General features: G+C 38.7%; 2 protein-coding genes across 2 annotated transcripts; one reads left to right on the forward strand and one right to left on the reverse strand.

Moving 5' to 3' along the window:
* TIMM9 (translocase of inner mitochondrial membrane 9) lies at positions 210 to 15,090 on the forward strand. The gene is made up of 5 exons (XM_005685915.3): positions 210 to 405; positions 2,414 to 2,502; positions 11,526 to 11,589; positions 11,929 to 12,024; positions 14,430 to 15,090. The coding sequence occupies exons 3-5, from the start codon at positions 11,551 to 11,553 to the stop codon at positions 14,562 to 14,564; spliced, it is 270 nt and encodes an 89-aa protein (XP_005685972.1). The 5' UTR covers positions 210 to 405; positions 2,414 to 2,502; positions 11,526 to 11,550; the 3' UTR covers positions 14,565 to 15,090.
* TOMM20L (translocase of outer mitochondrial membrane 20 like) lies at positions 14,884 to 27,888 on the reverse strand. Its single transcript, XM_018054094.1, has 5 exons — positions 27,736 to 27,888; positions 27,545 to 27,588; positions 19,847 to 19,928; positions 15,981 to 16,123; positions 14,884 to 15,056 (listed from the first exon to the last, which is right to left on the reverse strand). Exons 1-5 carry the CDS (start codon positions 27,860 to 27,862, stop codon positions 15,003 to 15,005), a joined length of 450 nt encoding a protein of 149 aa, XP_017909583.1. The 5' UTR covers positions 27,863 to 27,888; the 3' UTR covers positions 14,884 to 15,002.

Below are 27,888 nucleotides of genomic sequence, written 5' to 3' on the forward strand. Positions count from 1 at the left end.
TTCTTGTTATTAGGGACTATTTACAGTAATGCTCCTGGAGACCGTTAGGGACGCGGGATTAAGTAAATTAGTTTTACAAAAAGCTTCGACAGATTCGAGTTGATATTGGCGAGAAAGTCAGAATTATAGAATTTTGTCTAAGAAGAGAGTAAAAAAATAATTGTCATGGTACTTAACAATTCATTTATGATACCTACTCTTTCCTCTAGCGTTTCTGATATTATAACGAATCGGCGGCGAAGGGTATAAGAACCATTTGACATCGCCATTCCCACGTGTTCTCTTTCATCCAGCGACTGAGGCGCCCGCCCTGACCCAGACCCTCCGCCCCCTACCCCTCGCGAGTCGACTGGCAACGTAGCCCCCCAGCCTTTTATGGTGTCGGATGCGAGAGTCTGTCCTTAAGTATGGTCTCTTTTTTCTGTCCACTGAATCCCGGGTTTCCAGGCGGGTGGCGGCCGGCAACGCTCGGGGAAAGGTGGCAGGGTCTCTGAAGGAGGCCGCCTCTTGTACTTGGGGCTGTTGGGGGCTGCGGAACCGGGCAGCGCGTACCGAGAGCGGGTTTGGGACTTCCCTCGGAACCGTGTCACTGGACGAGAGTCGGAATTCGAGGCTCTAAGCCATCTTCAGATCTGGGGAATCGGAGTCTTGTTTTGGGATAGTGAGTTAGACTGAAAGGCACCCACGCCTTGACCTTGAGCTGACAAGCAGGAGACCCTCATTTAACTGAAAAATTCTCTCTAGAGAGAATACCAGGGCCAACACACCTTATCTGATCTACTAATTTTCGAGGATGGATTGCTTAAACGTTTCCCTTTACGCATTACTAAAAGATGTTAAAATGTAATCTGATGTAAAAGTTAAATGAAAAATTTTATTTTTACAACTCAACTGTCTATTTTGATAGAAGAAATCCTATAATTAAAAGACAGTAAGAGCTCAGCTTTAGAGAACCTTTTAAATCTTGATGAGTTTCTGTTAACTTCGGTTGTATTTCCTTCATTAGGCTTTTAGGTAGTACCTGTTCACAATTTGTTTTATAATTTATGTGAATTAAAACATATAATGACAGTGTCAGAGTTGTAAGAGACTTTGGAGATGATTTATCACCCTTATTTTCTAAATGAAACTTAACTGTGAAAGAAAAAGTGACCTTTGCCCTCTACTCTCTAAGGTTAATCAGGCACAATTTCCTAAACCTGCTGCAAATAATGTAAAGGGACATGTCGTAAAGTCCTGTTTTATATCAATATAGCAAGTTAGTGCAGATTGGTTTAGATAGCTGAGCTATCAAAGAACAGACAGCCCTGGACCAAAAAAATGGCTCACAAGACTGGTTTCTTTCATTTCTTTTTGTTGTTAACATTTTACTTATTTGGTTTCTCTTTCAGACATTTTTTTTTTCTGAACCACTTAAAAGTTGCAGACATCATGACTTTTAACCCTATTTTCTTCAGCATGTATCTCCTTAAGAACATACTTTTACATAGCCGCAATATGATTATCACACCTAAGAAAATAACATATTCAAATTTCTCTGATTATCCCCAGAAGCCTTTATTTTTAACTCAAAAGTGCTTTTTTTTTGATTCATGATCCAAAATTCACAACTCTTTAGTCTTGTATTCTAGAACAACTCTTTCTACTCCTTTTCCTTTATAACTTTAATTTTTAAAAAAGACCAGTCATCTTATACATTGTCCGACACTGTGGATGTTCCTAATTATTCTCTCATGATCAGAGTCACATCAAACATTTCTGGCAAGAATACCACATAGGTGGTAGCACATTGGTTAAGGTGATGATTGACAGATCTCCCAGTGTTAAAGGAAAGTTTTCTTTTTGTGTAACCTGTGAAATGCTTTGATACTACAATGGGTATATCCTGTTCGCCAATAACCTATCACCCTGTAGTTTTATTATCCATTCATGAATCCTGTTTAAATCACAAGATTTCCAGTTACCAGTACTAGTCATGCTGAACCCAAGATTAATTATAGTGACAGTGGCTAAGGACATCAGAAGAATCACTTACTGTAAACTAAGTTTGAACAAAATAAGAAATTTGACTGCAGACATGGTACAAATCTGCATATAATTCTGAAGACTAGAGGGTATCTCCCCATCACACCCTAGTTTTCTTTAATACTCAGAAATTTCAGAGAATTGTTGGTCCTTGTGTGTTCACCTGAACATACATATTACCTGGAAAAATAGGATATTAAGTATTTTTTAATACATAATAACATATGCTAAAGAACTATAACCTCAGACTGAGAAAACTAATTTCGCTTATTGAAAAGGAAGAGGCTTTTCAAAAAATATGATTTAGCCAGAAGAAATTCAGGTTTAATCAAACACTTGGAGCTTAAAGGGGCCTCAGCAGTCATACTGTAATCCTTTCATTTTTCAGGTAAGAAATCAGGCCTTACTGGAGACATTCAAGCAAAGATTGGACAACTCCTTTTCCAGAACAGAAAGGAAACTCATGCATCAAGAAAGGTTTGAGCTTGATGACTAACATCTCTTTTTACTCTTAAGTTCTCTGGTTTTATATATTTTGATACAAAAATTTCTTAGCATTGTTGTAATCATTCTTAAGACCCCCTTCCCTCCCTCTCCAGGTTTAAAGCATATAACAAGAGGTATCACCTTGGTTGAATATTTGCCTCTACAATAACAAACATTTGCTTGTAGTAAAAGGTAATTAGGACCAAATAAAAGGGCAGCTATATTGCTTCTACCTCTTCTCACTATCAGGTGGTTGATGTTGCTGTTGGACTTGATCAGTCAGCATAGCTAATGATTAAATAACTGCAAAAGAGAATGCTAAAAGACTTAGGTCAGGTAAATTTGAAAATCATTTATTCACTCAATCATCTCAAATATTTTCTAGGAACAAATTCCTTCACTTAGGTATACCATAATCTTGATACTGGAAAATATATCATTGAATGATTCTAGAGAAAAAGAGATCATAATGTTAACACAGTGGTCTTTGAGTACTAGAAACATTTTTTTTTTAATTTTCCAAATTCTCAAGAAACAGATTTTACTACTGTTGAAGTAAGATGAACCATTTCATTTTAAGGAGGAGATATACTATTAAGGACTGTATATTAGAAGACAGTACCAAGAACAAATAATATTTAGGGGTGTTCCTTAAATGTATCTCTTCAAAGACTTCCCAATAACAATCATTTGTCACTATGAATTATATATGAAAGGGGAAGTGATGAGGAGTCAGCACAGTGTTACCAGCTTTTGAAACTGACACAACATTTAAAGATTTCATACTTTCTGCCTCTCTGACCTCTGCCTGAGAAAGTCACATATGTGAATTTTAAACTGAAGAAATACTAGGATAGTAATAAAAACTGATTTGGGCATTATAATTTGCAAACTTGTAAATTTAAGTTCTCACAAAACAAAGGTTTCATTTAACACCTATCCACAAAAGTCATCTTACCAGTTTTCAGGCTGCTTTTGGAGTAGTAAGACAAAAGAACTCTAGTTCTGATCATTTGCTAACATTTACCACACTGCATACTGTATCTTATTCTTGGGCAGGGAGTAGAAAGCTTGGCAACCTCAAACTTGGAGATTATTGTAGATTCACGAACAGTTGTAAGAAAAAAAAATACCTTGTGCCATTTATCCAGCCTTCCACAATGGTAACATCTTACAAAACTATAGTACAATATCACAGCCAGGATACTGATATTGATACAGTAAAGATGCAGAACATTTCCATTTCAGAAGTCTCACATGTTGCCTTTTTATAGTAACATCTACTTCCCTCCTCCTCCAGCCCCTCCTCAACCCCTGGCAACCACTAATAATTTCCCTATAATTTTGTCATTTCAAGAATGTTATATAAATGGAGTCATACAATATATGACCTTCTGGGATTGGCCTTTTTCACTTAGCGTAATTCTCTGAGTTTCATCCAGGCTATTGGTGTATCAGTACCTCATTCCTTTTTATTGCTGAATAGTATTCTATGGTGTTGATGTATCAGTTTGTTTAATCATCTACCTGTTGAAGACTATCTGGATTGCTTCCAATTTTTGACTGTTATGAATAAAGTTTCTATAAACACTCTTGTGCAGGTTTTTGTGTGAATATAAGTTTTCATTTCTTTCTGAAAAATGCCCAGAAGTACAGTTGCTGGCTCATATGATAGTTGTACATTAATTAATTCAACCATTGTGATAGATGTATAATGCTATCTATCATTGTGGTTTTGTTTCTCTAATGGCTAACGATGTTGAACATCTTCATGTGCCTATTCATCATCTGTATAATCTTTTTGGTGAAATGTCTTTTGCATATTTTCCAATTGGATTATTTGTGTTTTTACTAGAGTCTGCAGGCTTCTTTATGTCGTCTGGTTATTTATTAGTTATCCGTCAGGTATGTAGTTTGCTTTTCTTGTGAAGGCTAAGAATTCTTTGCCCTAAAGCCCAAAGATTTTCTCCTATCTTTATAAGTTTTCATAGTTTTATGTTCTATATTTAAGTCCCAAGTCTATTTTGAAGTAATTTTTGTATAAAGTAAAAGACTTACTTTGAGGTTAAATTTTTCGCCTATAGATGTACAGTTATTCCAGCACTATTTGTTGAAAAAGCTATCTTCACTTAACTGCTTTTGCACCTTTACCAAAAATCATTTGGTCCTATTGTGTGACTGTTTCTGGTTCTCTGTCCTGTTTCGTTGATCTATGTGTCAGCTTTTCCACCAATACCATACAATATTAATTACTATACCTATGTAGTTGTCTTGAAATCAAGCAAACTGATTCTTCCTACTTATTATTTTTTTGAATTTAAGTCCATTTGCTTTCCATATAAATTTAAAAATAATCTTGTTCATATTTATAATAAATGTGACTGGGACCATGACAGGAATTGCATTAAGCCTGTATATCAATTTGGGGAAAATTGACATCATTACTATGCTGAGTCTTCCAGGCCGTGAACACAATGTGTCTCTCCATTTAAGTCTTTGATTTCTTTCATGAGCATTTTATAGTTTTCAGCATACAAGTCTTGTAGGTGCTTTGTCAGATTTACCCTTAAATCTTTTTTGAGTGATTATAAATGGTATTCTGTTTTTCAGTGTCCATTTGTTCACTGAAAGCATATAGAAATACAATTTTTGCATGTTTATCTTGAATCCTGTGATCTTGCTAAACTGTTTTGTTTTAGGAGTTTCTTTGTAGATTCTTTGGGGACTTTGGGATTTTCTGTGTTCACAGTCATGCCATCTGCAAAGAGGGACAGTTTTATTTTCTTCCTTTACAGTCTGTATGTCTTACTCCTTTTCTCGAGTTACTGCACTGGGTAGACCTTCAAGCAGTATGTTGAGAAAGAGTATTAAGGGCAGACATCTGGCTTTGCTCACTATCTTAGGGCAAACTATTCAGTTTTTCACCATTAACTGTGTAGTATAGGGTGTAGGATTTTTTGTAGGTGTACATTACCAAGTTGAAGAAGTTCCCCTCTTTTCCTAATTTTCAGAGTTTTTATCATGAATGGGGACTGACTTTTATCAAAAGTTTTTTTCTGCATCAATTTATAAGATCATATGACTTTTATTTTTCCATCAATTAAAATGGTGAATCACATTTACATATTGGTGGATTATATCTGCTATTGTTTTGTTCAGGATTTTTATTTCTGTTTCTTATGTCTATTTTATGAAGATATTTTTCTATAGTTTTCTTGTATGTACTATCTTGTCTAGTTTTAATATTAGGATAATACTAAATTCATGACTAAGTTGTTAGATTTATGTATATAAAGTTGTTCATGGTTCTGTTCTTTTGAATCTGCAGGGTTTATATTAACCATATCCTGTTTTATTCCTGATAATGATAATTTGTGACTTCTTTGTTAGTCTTGCTGGAGGTTTGTCTATTACAGTCTTTTCAAAGGACCATCTTTGTTTCATTGATTTTTGTTTGTTGTTTTGTTTTCATTTTCACTGATTTCGGTTCTTTATTATTTTTGTCCTTCTACGTACTTTAAGTGGGTTTATTTTGCTCTTTTTTAGATTCTTGAGGTTAAAAGAAAATAAAAACATAGACTGTTGATTTGAGACGGTTCCCTTTTTAAAATTTACTTATTTGGCTGTGTTAGGTCTTAGCTGCAGTGGCAGACTCAGTAGTTGGAGCGCACTGGCTTAGTTGCCTTGCCGCTTATGGGATCCTAGTTCCCCTACCAGGGATCAAAACCCACATCCCCTGCACTGGGAGGCAAAGTATTAACCACCGGACCACCAGGGAAGTCGCATGAGACATTTCCTCTTTAATCTATGCATTTAGTACTATAAGATTTTCCTCTTGGCACTGATTTAGCTGTGTCACACAAATTTTAGTATGCTGTATTTTAGTTTAATTAAATTCTTGAGAGTTCCTCTTTGATTCATAGATTATTCAGAAGTGTATTGTTTATTTTCCAATGTTTGGAAATTTTCCAGTTATCTGGTAGTGGTTTCTAGTTTGATTCCATTGTGGTCTAAGAACAGACTATGTATGATTTCAGTTCTTTTAAATTTATTGAGGTTACTTTATGGCTCAGGATATGGTTTATTTTGGTATGTGTTCCATTGGCACTTGATTAAAAAAAATGTGTATTCTGTGGTATTACATTAGGGCTTCCTTGGTGGCTCAGATGGTCAAGCATCTGTCTACAATGCAGGAGACCCGGGTTTGATCCATGGGTCAGGAAGATCCCCTGGAGAAGGAAATGGTAATCCACTCCAGTACTATTGCCTGGATACATGAAATGTTCTGTAAATGTAGATCGTATCCTATTGGTTAATGGTGTTAAGTTTTTTAGAGCCTTGTGGATTTTGTTGAGTTATATTATCAATTGATGGGAGAGGTTGGTTTAAATCTGCAACTATACTTGCCTTTTTCTCCTTTCAGTTCTTTCCATGTTTTACAGCTGTGCTGCTGACGGCGCACATATCTAGGAGAACTGTGTCTTCTTGATAGATTGACCTTTAATGTCCTTTTCTGTCTCTGGTAAATTCCTTTGCTCTGAAGTCTACTTAATCTAGTATTAATATATCCACTGTTTCCTTTGGGTAAATGTTTGCATGATAAATCTTTTTCCATCCTTTTGTTTTCACTCTGTATCAGGAGTCAGTTTCTTGTAGACAACATATATTTTGTCATTTCTCTAATCCACTCAGCCAGTCTGTCTCTTGATTATTTACACCAGTTATATTTAATCTAATTGCTTATTAAGGCTGAAATGTGCTTTTTTGTTTTGTTTGTTCTAGTTTTTCTTGCCTTACTGTGGATTATTTGAATATGTTTTGGAATATATTTTTATTAATCTAATGTTTTTGAGTATTATCTCCTTATGTTGTTCTCTTCTAATGGTTGTTCTAGGTATTAAATGAGATATACAAAGCTTATCACAGTCTAATGGTGTCAGCATATTACTAGTTTCAGTGAAGTGTGGAAGCCTTACTTCCCTTTACTTACCCATTTATTTTGTTGTTCTTCAGTTGCTAAGTTGTGTCTGATCTTTTGTGCTCCTGGAGTTTCCTCAAATTCATGTCCATTGAGTTGGTGATATTGTCTAACCATCTCATCCTCTACCTCCCCCTTCTCCTTTTGCCTTCAATCTTTCCTAGCCTCAGGGTCCAAATAAGTCAGCTCTTCACATCAGGTGGCTAAAGTATTGGAGCTTTAGCTCTGGCTTCCAGTGAATATTCAGGGTCGATTTCCCTTAGGATTGACTAGCTCGATCTCCTTGCAGTCCAAGGGATTCTCAAGAGTCTTCTCCATCACTGCAGATCAAAAACATCAGTTCTTCAGCGCTCAGTTTTCTTTATAGTCCAGCCCTCACACCTGTACATGACTACTGGAAAAATCATAGCTTTGACTATACAGACCTTTGTTGGAAAAGTAGTTTTTCTGCTTTTTAATACACTGTCTAGGTTTGTCATAGCTTTCCTTACAAGGAGCAAGTGTCTTTTAATTTGGAACCACATCAGACAGTAATTTTTGCTTCAGTTGTCAAATATAATTTAGGAAACTCAAGAAGGGAAATGTACTGTACTTACTCATTCTTTCTTCCTGTGTTGTTCCTCCCTGATGTTCCAAGTCTCCTTTTATAATTTCGTTTCTGCTTAGAACTTTAATTCTTTTCAGGCAGGTCTACTGGCAATGAATTCTTGGTTCACCTTTGTTTGAGAATGTCTTGATTTCACCTTCATTCCTAAAGGGTACTTTTGCCAGATTCAGGTTTCTGGGTTGACTGGTGAGAACTCTGCTGTCATCCTAATAGTGTGTTCCCTATAGATAAGATGTCTCTTTTTCTCTTGCAGATTTAAAAATTTTTTGTCTTTAGTTTTTAAATGTTTGACCGTGATGTATCTTGATGCGGATATCTTTGTATTTACGCTTTTTGGAATACAATTTAGTTCTTGAATCTATAAACTTCTTTTACCAAATCTGGGAGGTTTTCAGCCATTATTTCTTCTAGTACTTTAACAGCCCTGCTCCTCCTCCTCCTCTTCTTCCAGGACTCTAATAAAACAAATGTTAAATCTTTTGGTACAGTCATACAGATCCCTGGTACTCTGTTCATTTTTTTCATTCTATGCAATATTTTTTGGTTATTCAGATTGGATAATTCTGTTTTCTGTCTTTCACAGATTCTTTCCTCTATTCCCCCATTCTCATTCTGCTGTTGATTCTGTCTATTGAGCTTATTTGGGGTTTTTTCCCTTTCATATTTTTCACTTTTTGCTGAGCTTTATATTTTCTTCACTTGTTTTAAACATTCTTAATTGTTCATTGAAGCAGGTTTTTTTTATAATAGCTGTGTTTAAATCTTTGTCAGATAATTCTGGTATCTCTCATCTCAGTGTTGGACTTCTTTTTTTTTTTTTTTTTTGAGATCTTAGTTCTTAGTATGAGGTTTTTTTCTTTTTAACCTGGAGATTTTGCATCTTGTATTTTGAGACTAGATTTGTTTAAACTGTTTCTTACAGCTGGCTGCCCTGACACTGCTTCGTTGGGGAGAGGAGGGCATCTCATTACTGCCAGGTGATGGTAGAAGTGCAGGTTCCTCACTCTGTCACTTGAGGGGCGTGTGTGTTTCAGGGATCTGGGGCATGTTCCTCGTTTCTGCTGGTGAGAGTGGGAACTGTGGCTCTCTACTGGGCCGTCATCGGTCTCTCCCTGGCTGAGAGGCGCTGGAGTGCCTCACTACTGCTCCCCACATAGCCTCCACTGACACCACAGGAGGGTATGGCCTCATTACCATGGGGCAGCAGGTAGGTCCTGATCGCAGCTAGGGCTCCTTTGATACCACCCCAGAGGGAAGGGAGAAAGGTGTTTCATCACTGACAACTGAGATGGAAGGCTCCCCATGCTGTTTCCACTGACACTTAGGGGGAGCAGTCCTTATTAATGCCCAGTAAGAATTAAAGCCCCTGTTCCCTAATAACCCTTCTCTGATGCTACTCTGGTGTGGGAGTTGGAGTGTCTTGTTACAGAGCCTGGTGAGGGGAGAAGTCTACCTGGCATATGCTGATTTGGGTAGAGATGAAGACCACAGTTTTTTCTGTGCTGGCCTGGAGTACAGCAGTTATTGTTTACAAGTTTTCTGTTTTATAGGCTTCCCCATTCCTAGCCCTTTGGTGGAGAAGATAAGCATGTAATGTCCAGGGGTTTTAGTTGTACTTAGTGAGACAAATAGCAAAATGCACATCTACCTCACCCTCCCAGAAGCACAAATCCTAAACCTCATTGTATGATATATTAACAGAATCCTCTGTTTCTTTGACTGGTTAGTGATATTTTATAGCAGTCATAAAGTACACCTTACCTCAGAAGCATAGCTGATTTCATAACTAGCACAGTACTTGGTACATAACTGTTTACTGAGTGATTATCTACCCACATCTATCTAGCAAAATTGTAACCGTTAAGATCTCAAACTGTAAAAACAGTTTGAAGTTGATACTAGAAAATGATGTAATAATTAGGTTTGGGTTTCTATTGTGTCCCATAGTTGGAGGGTATGGAATCAGTGTTTCAAGACTTAAGTGAGCAAAGAGTAACTATAATGGAAGTATCTTACCTGGAACATAACAATGATGATAGTCACAGCAATACCTAAAAAGCTGTGACCTTTAGTTAATTCCTGGTATTTTTCAGGTAATTTATGTAGTTAAAATGTATATCTCATTTACAAAGCTGTGAAATAAAATAGGAATAAAGAGCATTCTTGATAACTTTTTAGGTGTTTATGGAACACTGGGTTGCCTGAATGTTGGATTAATCTAAAACCACTACTGCATTGCTTGTAGCAGACACCAAAGAGTTTTTGTAGAAAAGATAGTTTATGTTACTGCTAAACCAACGATTCTCTAAAATACAGTACAGTTAGACTTTTGGAATATGACTAGGATAGTAAGTAGAAGAGAACTGGTGCTTCCCCTGGCATGTGGAAAAGATAACTTTTTAAAAATGGCAGTAATACTCATGAACATACAGGATAGGGACAAAAGAGGAGGGAAGATTAAATGCAAAAGAGGGAAAGTTTTATACATGATTGGGAATGCTGGAATGGAATTACCATTGATTGTATTTGTTATTCAAAATGAGAATTTTTTTTCACGGTATTAGCTAAGAATGTATACATATCCAGTTTTATCTTTTTTGTATTGGTTACCAAGAAACTCAAAGCTAAATATAATACATATAAATTCTGTTAGTTTGCAGTATACATAGTTAGCATTTGTTTTTTCTTCCTTTACATGGTGTTTCTGTTTTAAACAGCTTTGTTTTATACAAATCTTTTATATATTTCATCTGTTTGATACAAATCTTTTATATATTTCATCTGTTTTAGAACTAGCCAGGATAGAATAAGTAATGTGACACCTTCCTGTGTCAGAATTAACTGAGCCTGTGTCCTCCATTTAGGATATGTGAAAATCCCAGTAATTCAGAAAGGCTCTTTGACTTCCTTATCTTCACTTCTCTGTTGCCCCCAAGTTAGATCACAGTGTCATATATTCAGAAGTTTCTGGTAGGTCTTAAGTAGATGGTGTTTGTAAAAAGGATCTTTAATAGCACAGGCCTAAGCTGTGTTAGCAACCAGTGGAACAGTTAACTTAAGTACTCATAGAGACACCAGAGATTTCTTTCCTATAAAATTCTACTATGAATGGGGCTTTAACCCAGGGCTTTGCAAAGTAACAGCAAACTGTCTTAAAATTGGAGATTTAGATATATAGGGATTTTGGGTCTTATAGCTAGCTAACATTAAAAAATTAAATTCTAAACTATGAGTTCTTATTAATGACCTGGGAAATTGGGAGGCATGGCATATAATTACATAATCAGTTAGAAATCTATAAAATTTGAACAGTAATTTCAAGTAGACGTGTTTCAATTCTATTTCATAATCTATTCTTGTTTTTATTGCCTTCAGTTAGCCTAAAAACATTTGTATACAGACTGACAAAACTTTTTACTTTTAAATCAGGTGACTAATAACGTACCAAAAGAATATGGCTGCACAAATACCAGAATCTGATCAGATAAAACAGGTAAGGTAATATAATTAAGGAAAAGGGATTTTGCAAAACATAAAGGCATTAGTGGATACAACCATGTCAGTCAGTGATCTCACAAAATATTTATATTTCATTTCCACAGATGGATGTTAAATGATATGAAGCAAATTTTTCAGATAGTTTGAAAGATAATCCAGGAAAGGATAAATATTCAACTAGAAAATCTGACTATATTTTGTAGATCATATTATACCCATTGAAGGTAGTAAAAGAACCTTTCAAGTATTACAGGATATTTTGCCTAGATACATCAGTATTTAAAACATTTGTTTTAAAAACCTGTTATTAAAGAACCTTCTGATTTGTTTGTAGTTTAAGGAATTTCTTGGAACCTACAATAAACTTACAGAAACCTGCTTTTTGGACTGTGTCAAAGACTTCACAACAAGAGAAGTAAAACCTGAAGAGGTATGAAAACTGTTGCCCACTAAAAATTCTCTAAGGTCATCATAATATAAACGGGATGCCCTCAACATTTTGCTTGTTCCAAGTTATTATATGAATTTAGGCTATCTTTATTATTATTATTATTGAAGGATAATTGCTTTATAGAATTTTGTTGTTTTCTGTCAAACGTCAACATGAATCAGCCTGAAGTATACATATATCCCCTCACTTTTGAACCTCCCTCCCATCTCCCGCCCCATCCCACCCCTCTAGATTGATACAGAGCCCCTGTTTGAGTTTCCTGAGCCATACAGTAAATTCCCATTGGCTGTCTATTCTACATATGGTAATGTAAGTTTCCATGTTACTCTCTCCATACATCTCACCCTCTCCTCCCCTCTCCCCATGTCCATAAGTCTATTCGCTATGTCTGTTTCTCCACTGCTGTCCTTTAAATAAATTCTTCAGTACCGTTTTTCTAGATTCCATATATATGCGTTAGAATACGGCATTTATCTTTCTCTTTCTGACTCATTTCACTCTGTATAATAGGTTCTTGGTTCATTCACCTCATCAGAACTGACTTAAACGTGTTCCTTTTTATGGTTGAGTAATATTCCATTGTGTATATGTACGACAGTTTCTTTATCCATTCATCTGTTGATGATCATCTAGGTTGCTTGCATGTTCTAGCTATTGTAAATAGTGTTTCAATGAACAATGGGATACATGTGTCTTTTTCAGTTTTGGTTTCCTCACTGTATATGCCTAGGAGTGGAATTGCTGGGTCATATGCTGGTTTTATTCCTGGATTTTAAGGAGTCTACATACGGTCTTCCATAGTGGCTATATCAATTTACATTCCCACCAACAGTGCAAAAGCGTTCCCTTTTCTCTACATCCTCTCCAGCATTTATTGTTTGTAGACTTTTTGATGTTGGCCATTCTGACTGGTGTGACATGATATCTTTTTGCAGTTTTGATTTGCATTTCTTCTAATAATGAGCAATGTTGAGCATCTCTTCATGTGTGAGTGAATTTAGGCTATCTTTTATATGTTCTATTGCTCAGAGGAACTTAAACAGCCAAGGACTCTGTGGCATTGAGTTGAATGATATCAAATTTAATATCACAGCCACACTGAACTATGGCAGACTTTTTATTTTTTATTTTTTTATTTTTTTTGACACTTGATATTTTAATAAGGTTCAGAATCCAGGCCTTTGAGAATGAAAGTTCAGTTCAGTTCAGTTCAGTTCAGTTCAGTTGCTCAGTCGTGTCCGACTCTTTGCGACCCCATGAATCGCAGCACGCCAGGCCTCCCTGTCCATCACCATCTCCCGGAGTTCACTCAGACTCACGTCCATCGAGTCAGTGATGCCATCTATATGGCAGACTTCTTAAAGAGAAGATGCCAGGGACTTGCTGAATATTGTTCCACAGCAAAGATTCTTTTTTATTTTTATTGGAGGCTAATTACTTTACCCTATTGTAGTATTTTTTGCCATACGTTGACACAAATCAGCCATGGATGTGTATTCCCCAAAGATTCTTAATAATTAGCTTTTAGTCAAGATGCCCAGGCTAGAGAAACTTGACACAGCTCTCCTATCTGACTCTGAGAACTCAGGTTAATTTTTGAAAAAGCAGAGCTTGAATCTGGTGGCTCATATTGCATAGATGGACTCTGAAATCTTAACCAGTTCCAAATCTTAACTTTTGATAATCTCTTCAAAACAGTTATGTATTTGCTAAAAGTGACATAAACTTCCTCCAGTGGAAGATGCTGATAAATTTTCATGCCAAGAACTTAACATATTAATAGAACCAACAATCCAATAAGCATTTGTTAAATAAATGACAAAGTTTGAGAGATGCTAAGTAAAATAGTCTTATTAAAAAGTAAAAAGTTGAAAATTAAGAATGGGGAGTTCCCTGGGAGTCCAGTGGTTAGGGCTCTGCTTTCACTGCTGACAGCCTGGGTTCAATCCCGGTCAGGGAACGAAGATCCCACAAGCTGCACCACATGGCCAAAATTATAATAATAATAGCAACATTGAGAATGACTTTCTCATTAAAAAGGAACAAACCTGCTACCGGACCTTCATTTTGACAATTAGAATAACAGATGGGAATGTGGAATTTCACTTACTACTGAAACGTACCTACAGAAAATCTAGTCCAGAAGGCAGGGACTTACCATTGTTTTTAGTACCTACAAACTGGTAAGCATTCAGTATGTACTAATTTTTATAAATATATGAAGGTATTAACAGTTGAAAGCTATGATCACTTGTGACTTACTGATACCATTTAATTCTCAAACATATTCAAAGAAAGACAAGTTTCTTTTGAATGCTTTTTGAATATGTACAGTATTTTTAATTAATATTTTTGTGTTGCCTCTTGGGTCTTTTTATTTCTAGACTACCTGTTCAGAACATTGCTTACAGAAGTATTTAAAAATGACTCAACGAATATCTATGAGATTTCAGGAATATCATATTCAGCAGAATGAAGCCCTGGCTGCCAAAGCAGGACTCCTTGGCCAGCCACGATAGAGAAGTCCTAACAGAGGGACTTTTGATGAAAGATTGCCAACAGCTATTGCACTGGAAATGAGGATTCACCTGATAGAATCCTCTGAAAGCAGTAGCCACCATGTTAAACCACCTGTCATGACTGGCAAATGGAAACAACTGGAGAAACAAAATTGTTATATACAGGAGTAATCAAAATAGAAGGTCTTATTGTTCAGTGAAAATAATAAGATGCAACACTTGTTGAGGCCTTAAGATTCAGCAGCTTGGTCAGTTGATTAGAAAAATAAACCATTGTTTCTTCAATTGTGACTGTTAATTTTAAAGCAAAATATCATGTATGAGATAGAAAAAACTTTATTACTATAAGTAAAATAAATGGAAATATCACTGAGCAGTTGTTTATACTATATAATTCCATAGCATTCTGACTGGACTGTGGATACGTTGAAGTGTTTTTCAGTCACGATCATCCTCCAAGTATTCCTGTTCATTCATGTCTGCCTCAAATTGCTGGTAAATACATAAAATAGTTACTTGCTAATCATTTTAACGCATGATCCTTTTCTTTTCTCCCTTCTTGTGCCATGGTGGGCACTACACATTCTTATCCTAGCTACATTTTCATATATCTTCAGGAAACATTCCATCTGACACTGCTTGGTAGTATTTAAGAGGTGATTATTGTGCTTTAGTGGAGACTGTTGCTTTGCATTTTGTTTAAAAGCTGAGAATCCACCATGAACGATTCCAAGTTAGACCAACAGTATGCAGTATATTCTCAGCTACTGCATGTGATCAATTGTAATAAAAAGTAAACCAAAGTTAAAGTAGCGCCCTAGAGCTAAACAATTCCATGCATTTGCAGGAAATTCTAATCAATGTATAAGTACATGCAGCAGTTTGTTATCAAATGAAATTCATTCATAAGCCAATTTTTAAATAGGTATCAGTCCACTTACGAATATAAACTAGTAATTAAGAGAATACTAACTAGCCTATATGTTTAAATTTACCAAAGTGTGATTTGTCATATTGGAAAGTAGAAGTATTATTCTGCTTCGACAATTTACAGTTTTCTATATTTGTTCTATAGGCCATTAGGTCATTTATCTAACAATACCACTTATAGGCCTCTGTTGACACTGCAGTCAGTCAATAGCAGTGATGTCTTTGAAAGTACAAAGATAAACAATGTTAACTTTAAAGTTGAAATGTTAAAACATGTATAATACTCAACAAAATATACAATCCATCATAGTCAAAGGAACATGAAAGAAGAAACTTGTTTCATCTTAAGAAAAGCAAACAAAAATTCAGAGATGTTACTCATTTAAAACTTGGGGTCATTCACACACATACTTTGCTATTTTTATCTAATCAAGCCCAACATGGTTATTTACAGTGTTCAGTTAACAAAGATAAATATGTGCTTACCTGGCAAATAAGGGGAATTTTGTGCAATAGCATCTCAAATACCTTGGGAGGAAATGTGTGTTTGAAAACTTTCAGAAGTTCCTGTGGTTGCCCACACACCAAAAGGGCATTGCTGAGATGTTCAACCCCCATTCGATCCTCTCCTGAATAGATTGATAAGTTTACAGCAGGATTTTAAAGTTCCTCAAACATATATTCTACAAATTATCAAGAAAGCTCCAATCATTAAAACTACAAAAGCATATCAAACTAAAGACTATGCTAAGTCACTTCAGTCGTGTCCGACTCTGTGCAGCCCCACAGATGGCAGCCCACCAGGCTCCCCCGTCCCTGGGATTCTCCAGGCAAGAACACTGGAGTGGGTTGCCATTTCCTTCTTCAGTGCATAACAGTGAAAAGTGAAAGTGAAGTTGCTCAGTCAAGTCCAACCCTCAGCGACCCCATGGACTGCAGTCTTCCAGGCCACTCCGTCCATGGGATTTTCTAGGCAAGAGTACTGGAGTGGGGTGCCATTGCCTTCTCTGAAAGACTATGAACAAGTCTCAAAAAGAATAACTAGTATAAATGGAAATGTTGAGCTGCCTGTTAGATTCACTGTGATCAGGCTACAGTGTGAATAACTTTCTGACCCAAATTACCATTTAAAAGTGCACTCTTGAATTGGAAATGTTCATGTTCTGCAATTCGGGTATGCAAGAGGGAATATTGAGTTTATTTTAAAAAGGCTGGTGTCTGTCATTAGTGATGAGTTATCTTTACCTATGTGGTTGATGAAATATTACAGATGAGACATCTTGATATCCTAGCTAAATGAGACTTTTGCAGAATAGACTGTATTATTAAAGAGCTGAAGCACAATTTAGTGTAACCATGAATTATGTATCTAGGGGAAGACAGATGAGTTTTAGAATGACTGGCTATAAAATAAGAATGAAAATTTGTGAAGAGTGGAAATTAATGATAGGACTTTAAGTTAAAACATGTAATGACTTAATCTCACTATCTCCTTTTAGGAAAATCAGGCAAAGATCAATTTAAAGTTTCAAAGCTAATTAATGCCAGAATTAGTAATAGCACCCAGTTTTCTGAACCTTGAGACTACAGTGTGCTGCCTCTCCTTCACATGTTTTCTAATAACAGAAGTTGAAATTTTGACATATTTAATACAACTAAGTAGGAAACAAACACTTTGTATCAAACCCTAGTTTAATAGTGACTGCTCTCAAGTTGATGGAGCTAACATAACCCCAAAACTAATCAGTTTGGTTAATTATGTCAACCAACGATTAAATCCAATCAAATTAGCTAGTCAGAAATTTCTATGAAAAGTTTTGGCTCTGTGGTCCCTCTGGTTACCTAGACATAAAAACAACTGAGACGGCTACAGAACTACCTGACAGCAAAGTAGTGAAGCCTGGGTTGGCAGTGGTGGCAGAAGTGACTGGAGAAAACATTACAGAAAATTAGCTGAAAAACTATTGCATTGGAACAGTGTTTCTCAACAAGCATGTGGTAATAACCTAGGGGAGTTTAAAGAATAATAACTTGTATATTACATCTGGAGAAAACCATAATTTGAAAAGATACATGCACCCCATTGTTCACTACAGCATTATTTACCAAGACACGGAGGCAACCTAAATGTCCATCAACAGGTGAATGTTAAATAAGATGTGGTACATATAAACAATGGAATTCTACTCAGCCATGAAAAGAACAAAATAATGTCATTTGCAGTGACACGGATGGACCCAGAGATTGTCATACTAAGTGAAGTAAGTCAGAAAGATAAATACACTCTCATATCACTAACGTGGAATCTAAAAAAATGACACAAAGGAACTTATTTACAAAACAAATAGACTCAAACAGAAAACAAAGTTATGGTAACCAATGGGGAGAGACAAATTAGAAATCTGAGATTAATTTATACACACTGCTAAATACAAAATAGGTAACCAACAAGGGAACTATAGGGAACTATACTCAAGATCCTATAAGAGAAAAAATCTGAAAAATATATGTATAACTGAACCACTGTGCTGTACACTTGAAAGTAACACAACATTGTAAACCAATGACACTTCAATAAAAAAATTCTGATACCTGGGTCCTACCCCAGAGATTCTTATTTAATTGGTTTTGGGTTTGGTGGGGATTTAAAGAATAAGCAACCAATGAGAATTTTAGAAATAAAATAGAAGTATATAACCCTAAAAGTGCTAATTATTTTAGGGGCTCACAGAAATAATGTTATCATCCCGGAGAGAAAAATCTAAAAACTCAAGTTTGCAATTTTTATCATCTCAATATTTGTAATATTCACCTCTATATCTATGATAGCTCTTAAAGATTAAATGAAAATAAAATATAATAAAATTATTTTTCTTTTGATTTATAATTCATCATTTTCCTATCCATATTTATAGTGTCCTAACTCAAAAAATGTTAAAGGTGAAAGGTTCTTTGTATTTTAATTGCCTCTATATCAAAGGAGTATCTAGGGCTTCATCCAGACTTGTGTGGCCCCTAGTTTATGTAATCTGGCCCCTTTTAAGAAAAAGAATATGAAATTAACAACACAAGATTGGCAGGAACCTTCCCAGAACCTTCAGAGGGGCCCTTGGAAATGAAAGTCCTTAACGCTTACATTTCATCATCTTGTGTAAAATAACTCCTATTTACGTCATTTAAGTCAGCTCTAACTATTCATTTTGTCACTAACATTTAACAGACTTTTTAGTCCATTTATAATAATACATTAAAGAAAATAGTTGTACTGAATAAAAATACTGAAATTTCAAATTATAATGATTAATGTGCAATGCCTTTGAATGGCTTTTTCATTTCTTAAAACATTTAAGCCATTGGATTAAGACATTGGATTAAAAAATATTCTTGGATATTGCTATGAGTTTTCCAGGATTTTGACTTACTTTTTGCTTTTATAAATCCTGGAGGATGTTACCTTTCTAAATGCAGAGTGAAAAAAAGTCTCCAAAAATGACAAAAAAGAGAAGCAGAAATAGCTGTAGGCACTGTGATATACATGGGAATTTGCAACACGTGAAAAAAAGACATAAATGGGTGTGGTGCTCATTCATCCAACAATATCATTTATGCTTTACCTAAGACGCTTCAAAACAATTTTTCTTTCTAGCTTTAAACACCACAATAAGGAGGGAAGTGGGAGGGGGGTTCATGTTTGGGAATGCATGTAAGAATTAAAGATTTTAAAATTAAAAAATAAAAAATTAAAAAAAAAGATATTACTATATACAATGTTTATAAAATACTTATATTATCTACCATTACTTTACCTGACAACATTGTGAAGTTTCTCAAATCTATCTTGGTGTATGTGAGGATAAGTCATAATTCAAAATACAATTCGTGGTCATTAAGTGCAAGGTACCCCCACAGGTATCATTACACTGAATGATCACTCATAATAATTTTATCATCAAAGTAAGTATTTTATTAAGAATATGCTTAGGCAGGAAAAATTTTATAAAGAAGTTAATTTTTTTTTTTTTTACATTTTCATTCATACAACATTAGTCATTTGGAAAACTCATTTACTTAGAATTTTATATGACAGTAAATAAGGTGTTCTTGTATTTGGCTGTGCTTCTCTCTCTGCCCACTTCCAAGACTGCAACATGAACTTGAATACAGACTCTTAACAGAGTGGAGCTGGACAGCAATGAAGTGAAAATGCTGGGACAGTTTCTCTTTAACTGAAGCAAGCTGGTTAACACATCTAGCTAGTTAAGTTTTTTGACATAAAAATACCAATCTATAAATATTTCTCAAACATCAGTTATCATAAATAACTGCTTACAAAAGTATGTTTACATTCTTACCTCTGGATAAGCAAAGTTCTCCCATTCGTACCTCTTGCAGAAAAAATTCTTGTAATTTTTCATTTTTTGCTGGATCCCACAACTAAAAGAGTCACAGAATATTTAACAATAAGTAACAACTGTAAGGTATATGGTTACTAGGCAAAACTGAGGGCTTCTCTCGTGGCTCAGCAGTGAAGAATCCAGCTGCCAATGCCTGCCTGATGCAGAAGACTTGGGTTCGACCCCTGGGTTCAGAAGATCGCCTGGAGAAGGAAATGGCAACCCACTCCAGTATTCTTGCCTGGGAAATCCCATGAACAGAGGAGCCTAGCAGGCTAACTTTTATTTTAAAAGCACATCTTGAATCTAGTCTCTAAATGCAGAGTATGACAAATGCAGTTGTTCTTTATATTTAAAACAATTTCTTAAAATGGAGTTATAATTTCAGGCAACTAAAAAGAAAAGCAGAAAAACATGGCAGGTGGTGGCTGTGACTTGTCACCAGGCACATTTGATGGCCTTCCTAGATGGCACCTTGTGAAACCAGCACATCCACCGTCTGCCAGGCTGCAGCCCGGCCAGCTTTATTCTTCAGTTACCTTAATCCTTTGACACCCTGATCACCATTTTACATCAGCTTTTGTACTTTTCCATATATTTTCATGAGTTATATTGTCATTTAGATCTAACAACTCTGAGAAATAAAGTCAGTCGACTAGGGTAATTTCTTAATTTAGCTCTGGTTATAATTGTAAAAAAAAGTTGAACCTCACCCTCCTAAAAGAAAAAAAAGAAAAACATGGCATATTCAAGTTTGGTTAAGATGTTTGTAACAACTTCACATTTTACCCAGCTTGCTAAGTACACATAGGAGAAATCCACTGTAACCAACTCTAACAAAGGTAGCTTTCTTAGTATGTTGCAAACCTATTTCCTTGCTTAGAGTATTAACACTGCTTGTTGATTTAGCAAAGGGCATGGTGGGGGTTGACAGGGCAGTTGGTGATATTCAGAAGGATGCTATGGTTTGCTACAGCCTGTTTCAAGAAAGTGACCAGGTTCACAGGATAGGATCATCACTGGTACTAAGCTAAGAGCTGTCTTTAAAGCTAACGTGGGCAAACCATGCTCAAAGTATCCACTCCACAGTCACTGCACCTTCAGTCGTTTATATCTGGAGGGTTTTTGTGTTTGTTTTCCCCAAGAATTATCTTTTTTAAATAGGATGAACCAGCAGATTGTAAGCTTTTCTCAGCAAACATGCTGATGATCAGTAACAATCACAAGTTTCATTCAAGAGATGTTTAGTGAACAGGACACTGTAGGGAAAGCTGGCGAGGGAAGTAGATCTAGACTCCTGTGCCCATCCCCACGGAGCCCAGAGTCTAACCAAGAGAAAAAAGCATGCCTGAGATCAGTAACACATCAACAACAAAGTCCAGTGTCTTCTGAGGCTCAAAATATTCACACGTTCCATTTGGTTGGGAGACCAGGGAAAGTTCCTCAGAAAAGATGGCATTTGAAATGTGGAGAAGCTCAGTGAAAGTCTGATGAAGAAAGAATACAAGTGGACTTCCCTGGTGGTCCAGTGATTAAGAATCCGCCTGTCAATGCAAGGGACACAGGTTCAATCCCTGGTCCAAGAAGATTCCACATCCTACGGGGCAACTAGGCCCGTGCGCCACAACTACCGAAGCCTGCATGCCTGGAGCCTATGCTCTGCAGTGAGAGAAGCCACCGCAACACGAAAGCCCTCACACTGCAACAAAGAGTAGCTCTCTGCTCCCGGCAACCAGAGAAAGCTCACATGCAGTAACAAAGACCCAGTGCAGCCAAACAAATTAAATAACTTTTTTAAAGAAGAAATCCTAATAGGTCTAATTTTTAAAAAAAAGTACAACTGACACAAAATTGCAGGGAAAATAACAAGTGATCTTACGTAGCTGGATTATAATATGGTGAATGAAGCAACAATGATAAATACCAGTTGCTGAAGCCCAGCTATGGACTGAAAGCTTTCCATATATTATGTCTCATTCCTAGGAAAAGAAGGCTATCTATATAGAAGGCACCCATGATGCCAGGTCCACGGTGCGAAGCTAAGTGGATTCATCTTTCATCTGCAGAGTAGGGAGCTGCGTTACAGAGCTGCAGATTAGAAGGAATTTATTCTGACAGCATAAGAGGTAGTAAGACAAGTTAGGAAATTATTATAATATTCTGGGTAAAAGGTAATAAAAGCCTGAAGTAGTGAAGGAGCAATGGAAACAGAAAGGGAAAAGAGTATGAGATGGTTGTGCGTGGTTTAGTGGCTGAGTCGTGTCCAACTCTTTTGACCCCATGGACTGTAGCCTGACAGGCTCCTCTGTCCATGGAATTTCCCAGACAAGAATACTGGAGTGGGTTGTCATTTCCTTCTCCAAGGGATCTTCCCAACCAAGGGATGGAACTCCCATCCCCTGCACAGCAGGCAGAGTCTTTACTGCTAAGCCACCGGGGAAGCCCAGAGTATGAGACACAAAACAGAAAAATAAGAATTGGGGATTGACTGTGGAAGATGAGGTTGATATTTGAGCGGGGTCACAACAGAGAGCAATATCAGCATCACAGGGAAACAGGAGAAGGAACACTGGCAAGGGATGAGATGATGAATTTACTTCTGAACACACAAAGCAGAGGTGCCAACAGAATATCGAAGACTGCAGAGTCTGGCAGGCAGGCAAAATCTGGGGCCCCAGGTCTAGAGATCTGAGTTCACTTAGTGAGAAGAGAAGGAGCTTCCGGGGGCACAAGGGATTATGCAGAATCTGAGATCAGTGTTTCACAAAGGATGGGCTTAAGGAACTATTAAAACTGCAGTTTTCTTGGGCTCCACCTAGACCTACCAAATCAATTTCTCTGAGTAGAGCTCAGGAATCTGGATTTTTAATGAGCTCCTCAGATGACTCTTAAATTTTGAAGTCTGAGAATTACTGCCGGCATAACCACTGGGCTCCCTCTGACCTTCTAAATCACAATGGCTGGTGCTTGGGTCAAATAATCTGTTTTAACAAATGCCCCAGGTAAATCTAATGCAGAAGAATCACAGACCATGCTGTGGGAAACAAAAAGGGCTGGGCTGAGGAAGAACAGAGATCCTGTAAGTAGGAAGAGATATCTCTCTGTGCCTTAGTTTATTCATCTTAAAACTAGAAGAACAGAGTTGTTATGAGAATTATATAAAAGAACATTTGAAAAATCCTGCTTCTGCCTCTTCTTCATTTGACATAAACAGACCTTTATCATTTCCCTCCTGGACTGCCACTGATTTTCCTGTCTTTGACTTCCCTCCTCCACCCCATACTTCAAAAAGAAATAATTGCATCCATTTCCTGAAATAAAGTCACCATCACTGGTTATCCACCACAACAGAAAAATTTCAAAACTTTTAAATTTGGCATCAAAGACTTCCACAATAAGACACCAAACTACCACTCAGCTATCTATCTCTTTGGCCACACACTTTAAATATTGCAATTTCAAGGTCTGTGCCTCTGCACAAGCTGTTTCTCTCTGCCTACAATAATCATGGCATCCGGTCCCATCACTTCATGGCAAATAGATGGGAAACAATGGCAGACTTTATTTTGGGGGGCTCCAAAATCACTGCAGATGGTGACTGCAGCCATGAAATTAAAAGATGCTTATTACTTAGAAGAAAAGTATGACCAACCTAGACAGCATATTAAAAAACAGAGACATTACTTGGCCAACAAAGGTCCATCTAGTTAGTCAAGGCTATGGTTTTTCCAGTAGTCATGTATGGACATGAGAGTTGGACTATAAAGAAAGCTGATGCCGAAGAACTGATGCCTTTGAACTGTGGTGTTGGGGAAGACTCTTGAGAGTCCCTTAGACTGCAAGGAGATCTAACCAGTTAATCCTAAAGGAGATTAGTCCTGAGTGTTCATTGGAAGGACTGATGTTGAAGCTGAAACTCCAATACTTTGGCCATCTGATGCAAAGAGCTGACTCATTTGCAAAGACCCTGATGCTGAGGAAAATTGAAGGCGGGAGGAGAAGGGGACAACAGAGGATGAGATGGTTGGATGGCATCACTGACTTGATGGACATGAGTTTAAGTAAACTCCGGGAGTTGGTGATGGACAGGAAGGCCTGGCGTGCTGCAGTCCATGCAGTTGCAAAGAGTCGAACACGACTGAGTGACTGAACAATAAACAACAATATTCAACAAATATTTGTTGGGTGCCTACAATATACTGGACACTGTTCTAAGCACTGGGAAGACAATGGAGAGTAAAAACACAGAAAAGGGTTGATTCTAATAAACAGAAAGCATTAATCAAATAATCACACCAACAAACACTAACTTCAACTATTTATAAGGACAGAGAAAGGAGAGGGCCATGGAATTGACCCAGGCTCTGCCCAGGGAAACCATCTCCTCTCTCATGCCCAGCCTTGAATACTCCCTCTTCTACTTTCTTTGTCAGCTGGACCTTTTTTCTCTATGAGACTCCATTTTGAATCCCCAGAAATCTGTGTCTCCTGTTCTCCACTACCCTTTCATCAGCGAGCATGAACTACCTATTCTTTCTGGAAAGTTTATCTCACATCTCTCATCACCAATTTGCCACTTACACCACTACAGTTCAGGACTTTGATTACCTCTTACCTGAACTGCTGCAATAACTTTCCTTTTCTTCAGTCCATCTAGCACACTCCTGCCTGATCTAACGTAAAAAGTTTTTTTTTTCTCCCCTTATTTTAAAAACAATTCCTGCTCAGAAATCTTCAGTAATTTCCCCCACTGAATCTGAATTTTTTAACTTCAGGTCTTCAAAGCCTTCCCAGATGCAGGGCCCTCAATTAGCTCTCCAACCTCACCTCCCACCATCCCCAACTGTGACTCCTTTCTTTGTCAAACATTTACTGAATAGAGGGATCTGCCACCCCCAAAGTCTTCTGTGAAGAACTGCATGTTCCAAAAACAGCCACAGCAATATTCCCAGTCTGCCTGCACTTCCAAAACTTGGCCTCCTCTAACAAGAGCTGGAGTCCATTTCCTCTCCCTTCAAAACTGAGTGGGTCTCAATGAGGCAGAACTGGCAGCACCTGGCAGGCTCCATGTTTTCTCTCAAATATATGTATAAAGAAATACATATATACAACCGACCCTTGAACAACATGGGTTTTAACTGCCAGGTCCACTTATATGTGTTTTTTTTTTTTTTTTTCAATAAACAGTGCTACTGTGCTACAGAATCTGCTGTTGGTTGAATCCTCAGATTTGGAACCACCAATACAGAGGGCCAACTATAAAGTTGTATTCAGATTTTTGACAGAGAGAAGGGTTGCTGCCCCAACTGCTTGCTGTTCAAGGGTCAGTTGTGTGTATCAACACACACACAAATATATTACAAACTTGCTTACCCAGTACGACCCTTCCACCATACTGTGAGGAAGACCATGCCACAAGGAGAGGACCTGTGTAGCTGTTCTGTGTAACAGTCCCAGCTAAGTGGCCAGCCAGCATAGCTGCCCGATATGTGAGGGAGTAAGCCTTCAGATGACTCAGCAGGTAGCCCTGGGGCTGCTAAGTCTGCTAAGTCGCTTCAGTTGTGTCCGACTCTGTGCGACCCCATCCCTGGGATTCTCCAGGCAAGAACACTGGAGTGGGTTGCCATTTCCTTCTCCAATGCATGAAGGTGAAAAGAGAAAGTGAAGTCGCTCAGTCGTGTCTGACTCTTTGCGACCCCACGGACTGTAGCCCACCAGGTTCCTCCATCCATGGGATTTTCCAGGCAAGAGTACTGGAGTGGGTTGCCATTTCCTTCTCCAGGGGATCTTCCTGACCCAGGGATCAAACCCAGGCCTCCCTCATTGTAGCCAGACACTTTACCGTCTGAGCCACTGGGGAAGTCCGTGGAAGAAAAATGTGATATCCCCACCCCACCCGACTCATACTGAAGATTCAGGAGTAAAATAAGATAAAGTTTTAAGCTCTAAGGTGAAAGTAGCAATAGGTAAGAACACCTCCATGATAACCTTGCCCTGAAAGTGATCCTATGCTTGCCTGGAAAATCCCACGGATGGAGGAACCTGGTAGGCTACAGTCCGTGGGGTCGCAAAGAGTCAGACACGACTGAGCGACTTCACTTTCACTTTTCACTTTCATGCACTGGAGAAGGAAATGGCAACCCACTCCAGTGTTCTTGCCTGGAGAATCCCAGGGGTGGGGTAGCCTGGTGCGCTGCCGTCTGTGGGGTCACACAGAGTTGGACACGACTGAAGAGACTTAGCAGCCTCCTCTGTGCTCCTGATGTTGTTGTGTAGTCGCTAAGTCACGTCGGACTCTTGCAACAGTAGCCTGCCAGGCTCCTCTGCCCGTGGAGTTCTCCAGGCAAGAATACTGGCGTGGGTTGCTATTTCCTTCTCCAGAGGATCTCCCCCACCCAGGGACTGAACCGGGGTCTCCTGCAGTAGCAGGTGGATTCTTTACTACTGAGTCACCAGGGAATGGGAGAAGGAAATGGCAACCCACTTCAGTATTCCTGCCTGGAGAACCCCGTGGACAGAGGAGCCTGGAGGGCTGTTGTCCATGGGGTCGCAGAGTCAGATACGACTGAAGCAACTTAGCATGCACACATGCATTGGAGAAGGAAATGGCAACCACTCCAATATTCTTGCCTGGAGAATCCCAAGGATGGGAGAGCCTGGTGGGCTGCTGTCTCTGGGGTCGCACAGAGTTGGACATGACTGAAGTGACTTGGCAGCAGCAGCAGCAGTAGCACTAGGGAATCCCCTGTGCTCCTGTTACATGGGGCATGTTCTTTCGCCATTGCTAACCTCTGCCACACTTAGAACAATGCCTCACATGGGCAGCGACTCAAATGTGAGGCGCTCAAATGAGCATCAACCGAATGAAAATTTCACAGAACAGCCCAAGAACGCTCTGTTTGAGAAATGAAGTGAGTTGGTTAAGTTGGACCAATCACCAAGATAACTGTGATTATCCTTCAAAGGGAAGGGAAAGTCGCTCAGTCGTGTCTGATTCTTCGCGACCCCATGGACTGTAGCCTACCAGGCTTCTCATTCCATGGGATTTCCCAGGCAAGAGTACTCGAGTGGGTTGCCATTTCCTTCTCCAGGGGATCTTCCCGACCCAGGGATCGAACCCGGGTCTCCCGCATTGTAGGCAGACGCTTTACCCACTGAACCACCAGGGAAGCCCAAAACGACTTCGAAACGACTGATCAAATTCCATTTTGGAGAAAAAGAGGATACATCCTGTTTCTGAGCTAGAAGAAAGGCCTCGTAGAACAGGAGTGGGCGGTTCAGCACCGTACCGGGCCGGGCAGACCTGGGTCTCTTTTAAGTGTCTGGTGTGGCTCAGGACGGAGCGACTGCGCACGCACGTGGCTCAGGAAGGGCAAAGGCTCCTCTTCTTTTTTATAAACTAAACGAAGTGCCTTTTCCTACCACGTTATTACTGCCTTTTCACGACCCCAGATTGTTCTTGCTTCCTTCCTTCCTCCCGCTGTCGGACAATAAAAGCTAAATATTGCCCGAGCAGAAGCGGGGTGCGGGCAGGCATCGAGGCAATGGGAAATGGCTGCTCAGGAAATCGCCAGGGACCCTGAGGCCGAGCCGCTACCTGCACCGGCGGGAAGTTACTCACTGTAACGCCACCTCAGCGTCGCTAAAGCACTTCACCTGGGCGCCCCGTCCCTCAGCCTTTCGCTGCTGGGCTCTTCTTTCTGCAAACACAACGTGGCACGTGCTGGTCGTGAGCCCTGCAGAGGCCTGCGTGCGCCCCGCGGGCTCCTGTCGCCCCGGGGGCCCGCTCAGCCCCACCGCCGCCCGCCCAGCCCGGCCCGTCGCGCCTCCGCCGCCGTCTCACTCACTCTCCCGCAGGCGGCGCTTGAACGCGGGGTCGCCACGCCGGCTCCGGTCGAAGTAGATGCAGTAGCCAAGGAAGGCGATGGCGCCACAGGCCGCCAGGAGGCAGAGGACCGTGCGGACGCAGGGCATCCGGCCGCGGGCGTCCCACGAACCGA

Source organism: Capra hircus, chromosome 10, assembly GCF_001704415.2.
Source record: "Capra hircus breed San Clemente chromosome 10, ASM170441v1, whole genome shotgun sequence".
In the NCBI taxonomy this organism is placed as follows: domain Eukaryota; kingdom Metazoa; phylum Chordata; class Mammalia; order Artiodactyla; family Bovidae; genus Capra; species Capra hircus.